This window comes from Abramis brama, assembly GCF_963993115.1.
Source record: "Abramis brama genome assembly, chromosome: 15".
NCBI classification, from domain to species: domain Eukaryota; kingdom Metazoa; phylum Chordata; class Actinopteri; order Cypriniformes; family Leuciscidae; genus Abramis; species Abramis brama.
Window position 1 is genome coordinate 37,941,974 of NC_139977.1, and position 14,106 is coordinate 37,956,079.

At 37.3% G+C, this 14,106-nt stretch overlaps 1 protein-coding gene across 3 annotated transcripts in view; it reads left to right on the plus strand.

Moving 5' to 3' along the window:
- The window catches only part of LOC311096818 (uncharacterized protein), a 174,649-nt gene extending 163,770 nt beyond the window's left edge, over positions 1-10,879 (plus strand). Inside the window, exons 1-3 of one of the 3 annotated variants that reach the window (XR_014609112.1) lie at positions 8,185-8,219; positions 9,662-9,830; positions 10,089-10,873. Coding sequence is in view for 1 of the 3 variants with exons in the window: in XM_084136218.1 (XP_083992344.1) it covers positions 10,089-10,297 (209 nt within the window). In the remaining 2 variants the exon portion in view is untranslated. Of the gene's footprint in view, positions 1-8,184; positions 8,327-9,661; positions 9,831-10,088 lie in introns of those variants that run through there. The other 2 variants (XR_014609113.1, XM_084136218.1) reach the window with 2 other exon arrangements.
- The last annotated feature ends 3,227 nt before the right edge of the window (positions 10,880-14,106 follow it).

Genomic DNA, 14,106 nt, shown 5'->3' on the forward strand with positions numbered 1-14,106 from the left:
AGTTTTACCTCACGTCTTCTTTTTATAATAATTGGAAGCCAACATCGAAAATAAAATTAGATTAACTACCCAGATAAGATGTATATTTGATGGGCAGACTCTCTTGAAGCACTCGGCAGATATCATCAACATCGTATAGATAGCTTCGTGAAATATTTTCTAACATTAGTGTTCAAAACTTTACAGTCCATTGGATGTGCATCAAACTAACATATTCCAACATATTTAGAAATTTTAACATGCTTATTTGCGAAAATATAATTACAATTCAATTGTTCCTTTCCAGCGGTGTCCGCCATCTTGTTTAAAAAATGTTACCGGCTTGCTGAGCCCGCAAGGTATCCTGGGTAATTTCATCTTCCACTTAGTTGTAAGCCTGCATCGGACCGCACTATGTTTTGAGGGTTGATTTTAAGGGGAGAATAGCACTCCCCCTTGCTCTTTAGAGTATTGGGACACCCTACCCCTACACGAGAACGCGCAAAAACAAGGGTTAGGGCAGAAATCTAGGGTAAGGGGAGGTATTGGGACAGGCCCTAAGTCTCCTTAAAAAGTAGATTCTCTGCTGTACTTTGCTGCAGATATAATCTAAATGATAGGTCCAGGAAAGAGATATTTGAACGATGATTTTTGTTTTATGGTTTGATTGTGAATGATTATTGGTGTAATGTGGCACTCATGAGAGATGCCGAGGATAATCTCCTCAGTTTTCTGTGTGTTGAGGATGAGGGCGTTTAGATCACACCACTTTACCAGATTATTCACTGTTTCCACATAGAGATCGCCCCCTCTCCTTCATCAGAGCTACCAGTGCAGTCTCATCGGAGAATCTGATGATCTGGTGTCTGGGTGCAGGGGTGAGACAGCCGCTGGTATAGAGCGTGAAGAGCAAAGGAGAGCGAACACATCCTTACAGCTGGATGTGACCATGGGGGAATAGGTGTTATTGACCCTGACCAGCTGTGCCTGTTACTGAGGAAAGAACAGTACCAGTGAATGAGAGATGGGTTTGTACCCATTTGAGCCACTCTGGATAACAATATGTCCAGTTTTAGTGAACGCAGAGGAGAAGTCAATGAACTGTACCCTGGCATATGGCTTTATTTCTGGAGCGTCCAGGTGTTTTGAGACCGGATGCATGAGAGTGCCAACAGCATCCTCCGTGCTGCGCTGTTGCCTGTATGCGAACTGGAGCGGATCCAGTATATCCTGTACAGACTGAGAGAGTACATAGGATACCAGAGACGCTGGTAAAGCCTCTGCCGGCCGGACATCATCTGGGATCAGTGCATGTTTCCACTGTCCACTAACAGGTTTGCAGGGCGGACTCAGGCGACGGCTGCCAGTCACTGAGATGTTTTTAGAAAGAGGGAAGAATAAATTAAATTAACTCACATCTTCAAAAATCTAACCATAAAATATTGTAACATCAAAACCGTTTAGCGCTAAACTCTGCAGGACAGCGGCCCTCCAGGACCGAACGTTGCCTATTCCTGATCTATGAGACATATTATATATTTTTCAATTTTATATTTTTTTTATATTTTGTGTTTCTATTATATACTGTTCATATTTTATAATATCAAAAATCTAATATCCATGTGTAAAAAGTCAGTTTCTCATACAATATTTGCCTCTGTGATGAAGTGGAGTCGAATAACAATCTAACATACTTCAAATTTATACTTTAATCCAGAGTAAATGAGTGTCGGTACATTCCTCCACTGGTTATTTGGGAAATGAAACTAACAAAATGTATTGTGACATTAACAAACTGTTGCTAGCTGTGTCCCTGGAGTTGTTCAGTGTGTATAAAGAGCCGTCATGTGTCATTGTCTCTAGTATTGATTGTGTATCCGCTGTTGGAGAGTCTGTGTGGTTCAGGGTTCAGATAAACCACACTTGTGTTCTCACTACACTCGCCTCTGGGGGACGTTTGATGGTTGAACTGGCAGTAGAATGACATCATCTCATTATGACCCCTTTAAAGCATATTGTTGCAGGTGAATTTTTTTTTTTTTTTTTTTTTGCGGTTTAACAGATTTACACCCATAATTTGCATTTTAGTCTGTGAAACCGGGCAAACATCTAATGCACTGAAGTGTTTAATCCACAGGATGACCTCACTACTGAATTAAAAACAGTTCCCTCGAAAAACTCTCCATTCACACATGAACTGCTCTCAAACACAACTCTCAGATGCTTTACGAAATTCACTGAGGATAAAACATATTCCTAAGAATCGCAAGCATCAAACGTACAAAAAAAAAACTAGAACACTAAACAAGACCTCCAATTCCTCCAAGGACCTCCAAGACCTAGGTATATTCTACCTAGGAATTACCCTAAACTGCACAAGTATATCTGGAATTACCCTAAACTGCACAAGTTTATCTGAGAATTAATTAATAATTCGTTACATTTATATAGCGCTTTTCTAGGTACTCAAAGCGCTTTACATGGAAGGGGGAATCTCCTCAACCACCAACAATGTGCAGCTCCACCTGGATGATGCGACGGCATCCATATTGCGTCAGAACGCCCACCACACACCAGCTTACTGGTGGAGAGGAGACAGTGATGAAGGCAATCAGTATGGGGATGATTAGGAGGCCATGATGGACAGAGGCCAAGGGGCAAATGTGTCCGGGACACCGGAGTTACACCCCTACTCTTTTTCGAAGGACATCCTGGGATTTTTAATGACCACAGAGAGTCAGGACCTCGGTTTTACGTCTCATCCGAAGGACGGTGCTCTTTGACAGTATAGTGTCCCCATCACTATACTGGGGCGTTAGGACCCACACAGACCACAGGGTGAACAGCACCCCCTACTGGCCTCACTAACACCTCTTCCAGCAGCAACCTGGAGGAGTTGTTCTCAGGAGTCTCCCATCCAGGCACTGACCAGGCTCAGCCCTGCTTAGCTTCAGTGGGCAACCAGTTTTGGGCTACAATTACCCTAAACTGCACAAGTATATTCTCTCTGGGAATTTATGGAAGCTTATGGGTAGCAATATTCAATTTGAAATGTAATATGCAAAATCACAATGCAATATGTAAAATGGCAATGCATTTCTGTATTTTAATTTTAATTTTCCCATACATTTGTGCAACGTTTTGTGCAAAATGAAAATGAAAATGAAATTATATAATTTACATTTGCCATTCCATACACTAGTTTTAATATGTAATTTAAATACATATTTTAACGCTTTATAAGTTGCAAAATTAAAATTAAAATGTATTACAGAAATGATTAGATATGTTTAACATGTTCAAGCAAAAACTGTAGCAAAATTGTAATTTAAATGTAATTTTTTCTTAATTGCATTTACACTCACAGTTAAGACACTTGCGATTGCATTTCCATTAAGTGTCCCGCAATGAATGTAGCAAAATTCAATGTGCAATTTGAAAATGCATTCTGAGCCGATCACGTACCCGTCCCGCCCTGTCAATCACTGCGTGGAGGCGGAGCTCGGTGACAGGTAAACATAGGCTATGGTGCGTAATTTGAGGTGTTGGAAGGAAACAGGGCGGCGGCAGAGCTGATACGAGCGTTACATTCACTAGCAGATGAAGTGGAGCATGGACAGAGAATGGTAGTGTTTCCGAAGATTATTACGCGTCTGCAGGTGATAGAACCTGTACGATGTTGGACCGTCTGGGTCTGGGAGAATGTTCTGCCTTATCAAGCATCGACTCGACACCCATGTCAACATTTTGCTGCGCTGCTGTTGTCTGATGCTGGACTGTGTTGATGGTTTCGTTTTGTTTAAAATATTGTCATTGTCTGATACATGCTTATCTTTATTCTTATTAGCCTACTATTAACTGTAATACCCAATAATGTTGGAGATCCTATAGTTTTTCCTTACAAATGCATAGGCCTATTACTCTGAGATCACATAATATGACAAAGCTCCGTTGGTATTCGGTATGTGACCGCTCTTTATTTATAGGCTAACTGACTGTAATGTTCAATAAAGTGACGAATGTGATGTGTGACCATCTCTGTTTATGCAGCTGTATAATCATAAAATATGAGGCAGACATGCGAGTCCCCTTCCTATTTTATAAAGCATATTGATCAGGTATTAATATGTACATGGTCAAGGAATCTGACGAGTCAAATTCATCGACCTAGCCTTCTTTGGGTGAATGTGGAGCAGGTCGGGGGGCTGAGTGACCTCAGAATGACCAATAAATATTATTTTAATATTTAAGAAACCGAAGCAGCACAAAATAAACGTTTATCGGCGCAAACATATGAGACTATTTAGGGTGAATGTGGAGCAGGTCGGGGGGCTGGTGACGTCATCGTCTATAATTCGGTCTAATAATTAAAAAACTGAAGCAGCACAAACAAAACTGGCACAAACCAAACGGGACTATTTTATTTGGAGCATGTGGTGGGCTGGGTGAGAGAATGACCTATAAATATTATTTTACTATCTAAAAAACAGAAGCAGCACACAAACAAAAATTACAGCACAAACGAAGAAAAACGATTGAGCCTATAGAGGGTTTTCACTACACGTCATCAATCCGGAAGTCGGCCATTTTGGAGGCACTGAACGTAAACAATGGAATGGAATCTGATCTAAAATGATGTCCACACTGTGTATCGCAACTGTTTAGATCCGATTTGTGTGTCCATGCAGCTCTTTGACAATACGGCAGTGACGTTGCGTTGATGGAGGAGTTTGCATTTGCAATAGAGATGTTAAATTATACAACATGGAGATGTGTATCCGCTGCGCTGGACTGTAGGAGGCTGGTTTCCGCGCTCTTGTCTGCGGCGGTTTCAAAAATAATAATTTTCTGCTTGTCTGACACTTTAAAACAACACAGCCTTGTTTCGGCAGCGACTTTCAGCATGTTCCCTATAACAGCGTCTGACGTTTACATTTTACGTGGCGTGAGAATAAACCAGTGAAATCCGATCAGAGCATTCAGACTGAAGCGGATTTCCTGATATGTGATTTGAATTGATTAGATTAAGAATTGTAACTCAGCTTTTATTTCCTATTATTGGTTATGCTGACTTTGTCTATATGAGTACAACAGAATCATACCTTAAATCCTTAAATGTTGTCTATAACAGTCTCTGTGTTGAGATGTCCATTTCTAACCCATCATTGTCATATGTACCAACAATTGCATCTCTTATCACCAGAGGCCAGACGACAGCTACACTGGTTTCAGTTTGTTTATAAATGTATCTTTTTTAATTATCCTCTTTATTTGAAGCAACATTTAGTCCTATATAGGTCAACTTATGGCCTGAGACACCTTGATCATCTCTTTTTTTCTGTCCCAAATATATCTAAAGAAATCGGAAGATGTGCTTTCAGATTCAAAGCCCCCTCTGATTGGAACAGCTTACCTTGTTCCCTAAGGTCCATCTCTTCCTTTCCACTCTTTAAGTCAGCCCTTTTAACTTACTTGCAATCCTGTGACCATTGTAAATGTTTCCCTGGTGTATGTGTATTTGTCTTTTTTTTTTTTTTTCACTAATGCACCTACTCTCTCATTAATGCCCTTAGTAAGAGATTATGTATGTATGTGTGCATGAGAGCATGTGTGCATGTGTGTGTACATGTGTATGTATGTGGTATGTAGGTATGTATTTTTGTATATGTATGTATATGTATGTATGTATATGTAGGTTATATATTTGCTTGTTTTGGTGGCTTCGTCAAATATGGTTCTCTCCTGTAATATCTTAATATCATACTATATTGCTTATGTGAATACGCTTTGGACAGAGGTGGGACAGGTTGGGTCGTTGGTTGTGAGGAAGAGCTTTAGTATGTGCGAGTGTGTAAGTGTTTGGTGTTATCTTGAGGACCCCCTCGAAAACGAGATGTTCCATCTCAAGGGGTTATCCTCCAATAAAATGAAAATGAAATGAAACTGACAATCTGAACGTAGCCAATGTTGGGACTAGAAATAGAAGGAAGAATTGCAGTAAGGACTAGAGAAGCTAGCTCGTTCGATCTTTACCACATATTAACTTAAGTTTGTCAAAGTTTTGCGCTCTTTCCTGCTTATTAAGTCCTTCTCTATTATGATTTTGCAGCTTCCATGTGTTTTTTCCGTGGTTTAGACATCATAAATTAGTGTAACAATGTGTTCAGTAGTACATAAACAGTCCAATCCATGCCGTTGTTTACATCTGAGTACTTCCAATATGGCCGCGCATCCAGGTAACTGACCAAATCGTGACGTAGGTGCAAATCCTCTATTTTGCCGACGTTTTGCATTGGGTTGGGGGCGGGGCCGCCTCCACGCAGTGATTGACAGGGCGGGGCGGGCACGTGATCGGCTCAGAATGCATTTTCAAACTGCTCATTGAATTTTGCTACATTCATTGCAGGACACTTAATGGAAATGCAATCGCAAGTGTCTTAACTGTGAGTGTAAATGCAATTAAGAAAAACTAACATTTAAATTACAATTTTGCTACAGTTTTTGCTTGAACATGTTAAACATATCTAATCATTTCTGTAATACATTTTAATTTTAATTTTGCAACTTATAAAGCGTTAAAATATGTATTCAGTTTACATATTAAAACTAGTGTATGAAATGGCAAATGTAAATTATATAATTGAATTTACATTTTCATTTTGCACCAAACGTTGCACAAATGTACTGGAAAATGAAAATTTAAATACAGAAATGCATTGCCATTTTACATATTGCATTTCAAATTGAAATTTGCTACCCATAAGCTTCCATAGGAATTACCCTAAACTTCACAAGACCTCCACCCGACAGCAAGTAACGAAAGAAGAGAGATAAATGTGGTTTCTTAAAGATAAACTTCAGGTTAAAGAACCTCATGTCTGGTTTACATTTATGTACTCGCTCAATCTCATGCACTCTTCTTATAAATCAATACTCAAAAAATTGGATAAAAATGTTTGTGTGTGTGTGTGTGTGTCTGTGTGTGTGTGTGTGTGTGTGTGTGTGTGTGTGTGTGTGTGTGTGTGTGTGTGTGTGTAGGGAATCGTGTTATAACCGAATGGAGATGTCAGATCTTCAGATGTCAGACACACACCTTCAGTAAACCACACACAGATCTGTCATGAAGTGTTTAAGAGCTTGTGCAGCCGCTCTGGAGAAGCTGCAGAATGGAGGAAGACACAATACTCCTGGAAATATAGTGTATGTAGTCAAAGGCTATAGTCAAGTGATGTGTGTTCATGTGCACATATATGTGTGTGTGTGTGTGTGTGTGTGTGTGTGTGTGTGTGTGTGTGTGTGTGTGTGTGTGTGTGTGTGTGTGTGTGCGCTCAGAAGAATCTTTCTTTCATGTTCTTTGTTTCATCACAGTTTTCAGACAAAATATTGCGACAAAAAGACGAAAATGTGCATATATAGACGAGACGTTATAGCACAGACACATATAAATGCTTCAGTGTTTATTCTGTAGCAGCTCAATGGAGAAGAAGCTCTCTGTGCACGATGTTCTTCATCAGATCATTGATCCAGACACTAGTGACGAGGAGGAGGAGATGCAGTGAAGGAGCATTAGAGGACGAATCAGAAGAAGAAGAGACCAGATATAGATCTTGAAACAACTGAAGAAAGTACAAACGGGTAGAAGCTCCTTACAGTGTGAGATTCTGTGATGACAGGAAGTGAAACAGGAAATGGAAGAGTGTGGCATGAGTGACACGTGCAATCCTCAGTAGTTAACACAGATCCTGATGAAACCGCAGCAGAAGAAAAAAGTGAAGTTGTAAGTGTGGCTTGATTGCCTGTGACTGTGTATAAACAGAATACAAACCATATCTGGGGAGGAGCCAGAGGAGGAGCCAGAGGAGGAGTGTAACCTTCACTGTATAAAGCCGATCTGTCTGAGCGGTCTGATCTCTCAGCGCTGCGCTGGATGTCTCCTCTCTTCTGCTCATCACAAGGTGACTAAAACACTTTATCTTTAATTGTTCTCTAAAGAGATTTCTATGAATTATTTAAATCCAGACATTAATGTCTCTATTATAGTGAAACTGAAATGTAAACCTGTATTTCTCAACAATCATTAACTGATGTTAAACTTCACTCTGAACTGAACTACTGTATTCTCTTGAACAGATATTACCAAAGTCAGAATATATGAAAATTACAGCACAGAGAACATGTGTTGAGCTTCACAAACTACAGGATAATTACATGTGACGAGAGAGGAGAATGGGGGACAAAAAGTTACGATCTAATGAACCAAAACAGAAAAACATGCAGAGTCTCTTCAGACACAACAGCATTAATAGTGAACCAAACTGAGTATTTATGATGTTTAATATCAAACACTGTATGTATCTTTATTTATGAACAGTGTTTCATCTTCTAATGTCTGAATGTGCAAAATCAGTTCTAAACTATAACTTTTCATTCACTCTATAGGCTTTAGGAAGAGCATTATTTACATTATATACACTACCATTCAAAAGTTTGGGGTCAGTAATATGTTTAATGTTTTTAAAAGAAGTCTCTTCTGCTTACCAAGGCTGCATTATTTGATTAAAAAAACAAAACAAAAAAAAACAGTAATATTGTGAAATATTATTCTAATGTAAATCATCTGTTTTCTATGTGAATATATAGTAAAGTGTAATTTATTCCTGTGATCAAAGCTGATGTTCAGCATCATTACTCCAGTCTTCAGTGTCACATGATCCTTCACAAATCATTCTGATATGATGATTTGATGCTCAAGAAACATTCATTATTATTATCAATGTTGAAAACAGTTGCGTTCAAATTTTTTTCAAAATTCTTTGATGAATAGAAAGTTTTAAAGAGCAGCATTTATCTGAAATCTAAAGCTTTTGTAACATTAAACACTACCGTTCAAAAGTTTGGGGTCAGTAAGAATAAATAAATAAAATAAATCAATACTTTTATTCATCAAGGATGAGTTAAACTGATTAAAAGTTACAGTAAAGACATTTATAATGTTAGAAAATATTCTATTTTAAATAAATGCTGTTCTTTTGAACTTTCTATTCATCAAAGAATTTTGGGGAAAAAAATTGTACAGAACTGTTTTCAACACTGATAATAATCATAAATGTTTCTTGAGCATCAATTCATCATATTAGAGTGATTTCTGAAGGATCATGTGACACTGAAGACTGGAGTAATGATGCTGAAAATTCAGCTTTGATCACAGGAATAAATTACACTTTACTGTATATTCACATAAAAAACAGCTGATTTACATTGGAATAATATTTCACAATATTACTGTTTTTTATTGGGGGTTTTTATCAAATAAATGCAGCCTTGGTGAGCAGAAGAGACTTCTTTTAAAAACATTAAAAATCTTACTGACCCCAAACTTTTGAATGGTAGTGTATATGATTTACATTATTCATTCCATAAACTATAACTCATATCATGTAGCCCAAGACTGGTTTCCCCATTATGATAATAATACACAGATTCCTGACGCAGACTCACACATAAACTCACATTTCTATATTTGTCATTTGTCATCATCATTGATTATTGTGAATATTGTAGAGTTAATCTGAGATGCTGTAATAACACTGAGCTCATGCAGATGTTGATCAGGAGTTGATCTGATGTCTCGTGATATGATGTTATATCGCTTTAATGAAACTCTGTCTGTGTGATTGAACAGATTCAAATGAAGAGGAGAAAGAAAATCAGCAGAAATCACAGATCAGCAGAAAACAAGAAGACTGAGAGAAAAATGGAGGACAGAAATGAGACACAAACCAGAGAATCACCAGAGGAAAGAGGAGAGAGACTTGATAGATGTGACAGTATGGAGAAACTACATCCAGACTGTGAGTGTTTGATCATTATTGAACTTTAATCCTCACTGTCAGTGAAATGTGATCCAATTCCGATTTTTCGCTGACACAGATCAGATGTGTCCTATGACAGTGTAAACAGGAAGAAAACGCATGCATTCGGATATTTTCAGATCGGAATTTCTGCAGTCATTAAATATTTACAGATTGTGTTATTGATCAAGAAGATAATAAATGTATAAATTCAAAGCAAAGTATGAGGATGATCTGATATATATTTGTGATTTCTAGTCTCCTGTGATCCAGACGAGCCTGTAAAGTTTGATTCTGATGTCAAAACTGAGGAGAGATTCTCATCAAACCCTTCATGTTCTCAAGATCACACAACATCACTGACGTCCAGATACCAGAAGACCGGAACATCTTCATCATCATCTTCATTATCATCATCATCATCATCATCATCATCATCATCATCTCTTGACAAACATCATTTATGACCCACAAACGCAACACACTTGATGAGATGAAACTGTCTTGCTTATATGTATGCATCACTTGCAAAATGTAAAAATACAATTAAATGCATTTAAAACTAAATCAAAGATCAGCTATGAATAGAAACTTATGTTTATGTGAAGAAACATCATTCAGTCTTTTGTTGTGTCCTACAAATGTCTAGGGGTTTAGTCTACCTGGGAGTTAAACAACAACAGTAAAGCATTCAACAGACAAGCAGTGAGACAACAGTCCTGTAGATGAAGAGAACCTGTCAATTTTTTTAACCTGTTAACCCTTATGTGCTGTTGGGGATGTTTTCATCCACTATGGGGTATTTTTGAGTCTAAATTTGGCCATAACTTTCTCTGTTTCAGCAAATGGAATGATTTTTGGTGACAAATCTTATTTTGACACATATATTGGGAAAATGCTTTGAAAATGCTTTGAAATTTTTCAAAAACTCAACAGTACACTGTGGGCAAATTTACTACCCTTTCGTTATGTTCGTGGCTGAAAACAGCCACTACTTTAAACTGCTGTAAAAATGTATCAGATACATTTTTTTTATTTTTTTTATTTTTTTGCATAAATCTATTAATCAACCTCAGTCCTGCTCAAAAATACTAAATGTTTTAAAAAAAAAAAATCAGGATTTTAACTCTTTAATTGCCAAATTCGTAAATGATGTCACTGATTTGGGGGAAAACACACACAAAATGACACATTTTCAATATAAAATGTGATTGTGGACTGGATATTTTTTTTAACCTTTTATCACAGTCTTGGACATGTCAAAGATTAGAAACAACATTGGTTTTGATGCATTGTTAGTTTTTGTGCAGCATCAGATTTGAACTTTTTCTCCCTCATTTACTGTTCGTGGCTGTTTTTGCCCCATTGACTTCCATTATAACCACATTTTTTGATTGCAAAGTCATGACACCATATAATCATGCATTTTTGATTGTTGGTGGTTTTCCCTGTGATAAAAGGTAAAAAAAAATCCAGTCCACAATCACATTTTATATTGAAAATGAGTCATTTTGTGTGTTTTTTTCCCCCAAATCAGTGACATCATTTACGAATTTGGCAATTAAAGAGTTAAAATCCTGATCCTTTTTTTAAAACATTTAGTATTTTTGAGCAGGACTGAGGTTGATTAATAGATTTATGGGAAAAAAAAAATAAATAATAATAATTATAATAATAATAATAATAATAATATTATTCTGACAGCATTTTTACAGCAGTTTAAAGTAGTGGCTGTTTTCAGCCACGAACATAACGAAAGGTAGTAAATTTGAACAATGCACAAGGGTTAATGACCTTTCTAGATCTTTGACACTGAAACACAAGAGATGAATCTGGATCCTGTTATATTACAGGACCAGTACTGTGTTATTTTAAATATATAATCAGCTTTATGAGGATAAAACTGGTTTTAGAGAGAACAAAAGAGTTTTACGATTTTGAGATGATGAAAAACAAGTATGAAAATGTGGATTAGTTATAAGTGTGTACAGTATAATAAATGAAGTGCTGTGTAAGATAATTAATGCTGATAGAGTTAGAAACGGGCAATAATTGATGTTCTTCCCAGAGACTGTGTTTCTGGATTCTTCTGTTAGCAGAAGCTGATGATGATGTTTCATATCAGGCAAATCTCCATCAGCTCCTGATTCAACAATATGACAAACTCAGATCACTCATACATGCATTACAATCATGAGTCTCAGTATAATATGTTTTCCTCATTTAAAAGCTCCTGAAAGATGTCATTTCTGTAGAAGATGAAAATAAATCAACACATTCATTCACACAGAACATACCTTAGTACTTCTTCAGAACAATATCTCCTCTGAATATCTGATGTGAGACGCAGCCGTATTGTTTCCTGAAGAGTTTCAAGAGTCTGAATGTTAAATGTAAAACTCAGATCTGATAAACTCCATCAGCTGCTCATTTAATCATCTCTGATTTATTAACACTGATTTCCATCAGCAGAACATTAACTATTTCACCTCAAATCTACTTCTGACATCTAGTGGACAAAGATGAAAACTGCAGATCATATTCTGTGTGTTAGGAGGAATAGAAAACACACACTCATACAGATTTATTTACAATGCCTTCATTTCTATTTTAAACAAGTGACATTCTCTCAGTTTAATTCACTGAATGTCATTCATTATCAACTCACAAATAATAATCAGATACCAGATATCTTGAAGAGACATCACCCAAACAGGAGAACAGAATTCTCCTAGGTTTTCAATCTTTCTCATAATACCAATGACTGCAATAACATTAAGACCATTTTACCAATCATTTAAAATGATAACATTTAAAATGATACCAAACATGAAAGGGAATAAACAATAGATTTAAAAGAATCATCATATGTGATAAATAGACATTCTCAGTGAACATTCAGTGACTTGAATCAGAGGAAGGGAAGGGATGAGGGAGAGAGGGATGCAGAGATAAACAAGGAGAAAGGTTTGGACAAGATGATGTCCTGTGCTCTTTTTCTGAGATCTTTCTGAGATCTCCAGGACTGCGCTTTATTGCTTTATTGCAGGGGGTTTGACCTCAGCTTTAGTTTTAGCAGGAAAATCAAGTCTTACAACAGCAATACTGTTAAGTGTCACTTGTGTCGTTGTTGTTCTGATCCATGTTGTCTGTGTCCTAAAAGCAGCCTGACAACGGTTTCAAACTGATCAAACAGGCCTTTCAGTTCAGCAGACCAAGCCCTGAACACAATCCTCACACACACCTAGGCATGTGCCGGTATCAAATTTTCATGCTGCGATTAATTGATTGAGCTTTTATCACGGTATACGGTTTTATCACGATATTTTAATTGCTATAATTAGTAAAGGTTAAAAATTAACAAATTAAATTAAATACAATTTAGTTTTCATTATAATAAATTATGACACAAGTAAAAATATAATACAAATGTAATATAGTGCACATATTTAGCAAAATACTCCTCTCTATAGCTATTTTTTCTAGTCAACTAACGTGTTGGTCATTAAATGGCTTTCCTGAGGTAAATGTAACGTTCTGTGACATAATTGTTCACCTGCAGTTTTATTGACCTCTTTGGTTGAAAAACACTGATTGATCGATATTATGTATGAGGCATAAATACCTTTCGGTAAGTTGTACTGTATCTTTAAATAAAAAGTAACAGATGATCGGTTTGCTTGAACTGAGGCGTTACAGCGATCGGTCACGTCACATTTACAAGCGCCAAAACGGTATTTATTGTCTGAATTTCGTAATTTTTTATTAAATTTTTTTTTTTCATATCAAAAGTAACCTGCTCTGTCCAGTCTGTCGGTGTCAGTGTCCTTTTTGCTCCGTGATTTTTCTCTGCGTGAGAAAATGGATGTGTGGGGCGAAAGCGTGTGAAAAGTGTCGATGGCGTGAGTCTCACGCTGAATGCGTAGAGTTGACAGCCCTGCTTTTAGAAGGGAGATAAATCGTCGGCAGCGTTCCTCCTTCCGCCATGCTTCTTCTCCATGTGAGGATTACATTAGACTAGAGCACGGCGCCGCATGCACACAGTGCTTCATGTGGGGATTGTTTACATCAGAGTGCGCACGTGTTTCGCGCAGCATATACGCAGTGTTTGTTTAAGCGGTTGATGGAAAATAAGCTAATGCGCGTTCTATAAATATAAATTCTTATCTATTATTTTTCACTGTATTTTGAAGTGCCCGCGATAACAATATCGTGCATATTCATTACCGCGATTTATCGCATTACCGAATACCGGCACATGTCTACACACACCTGT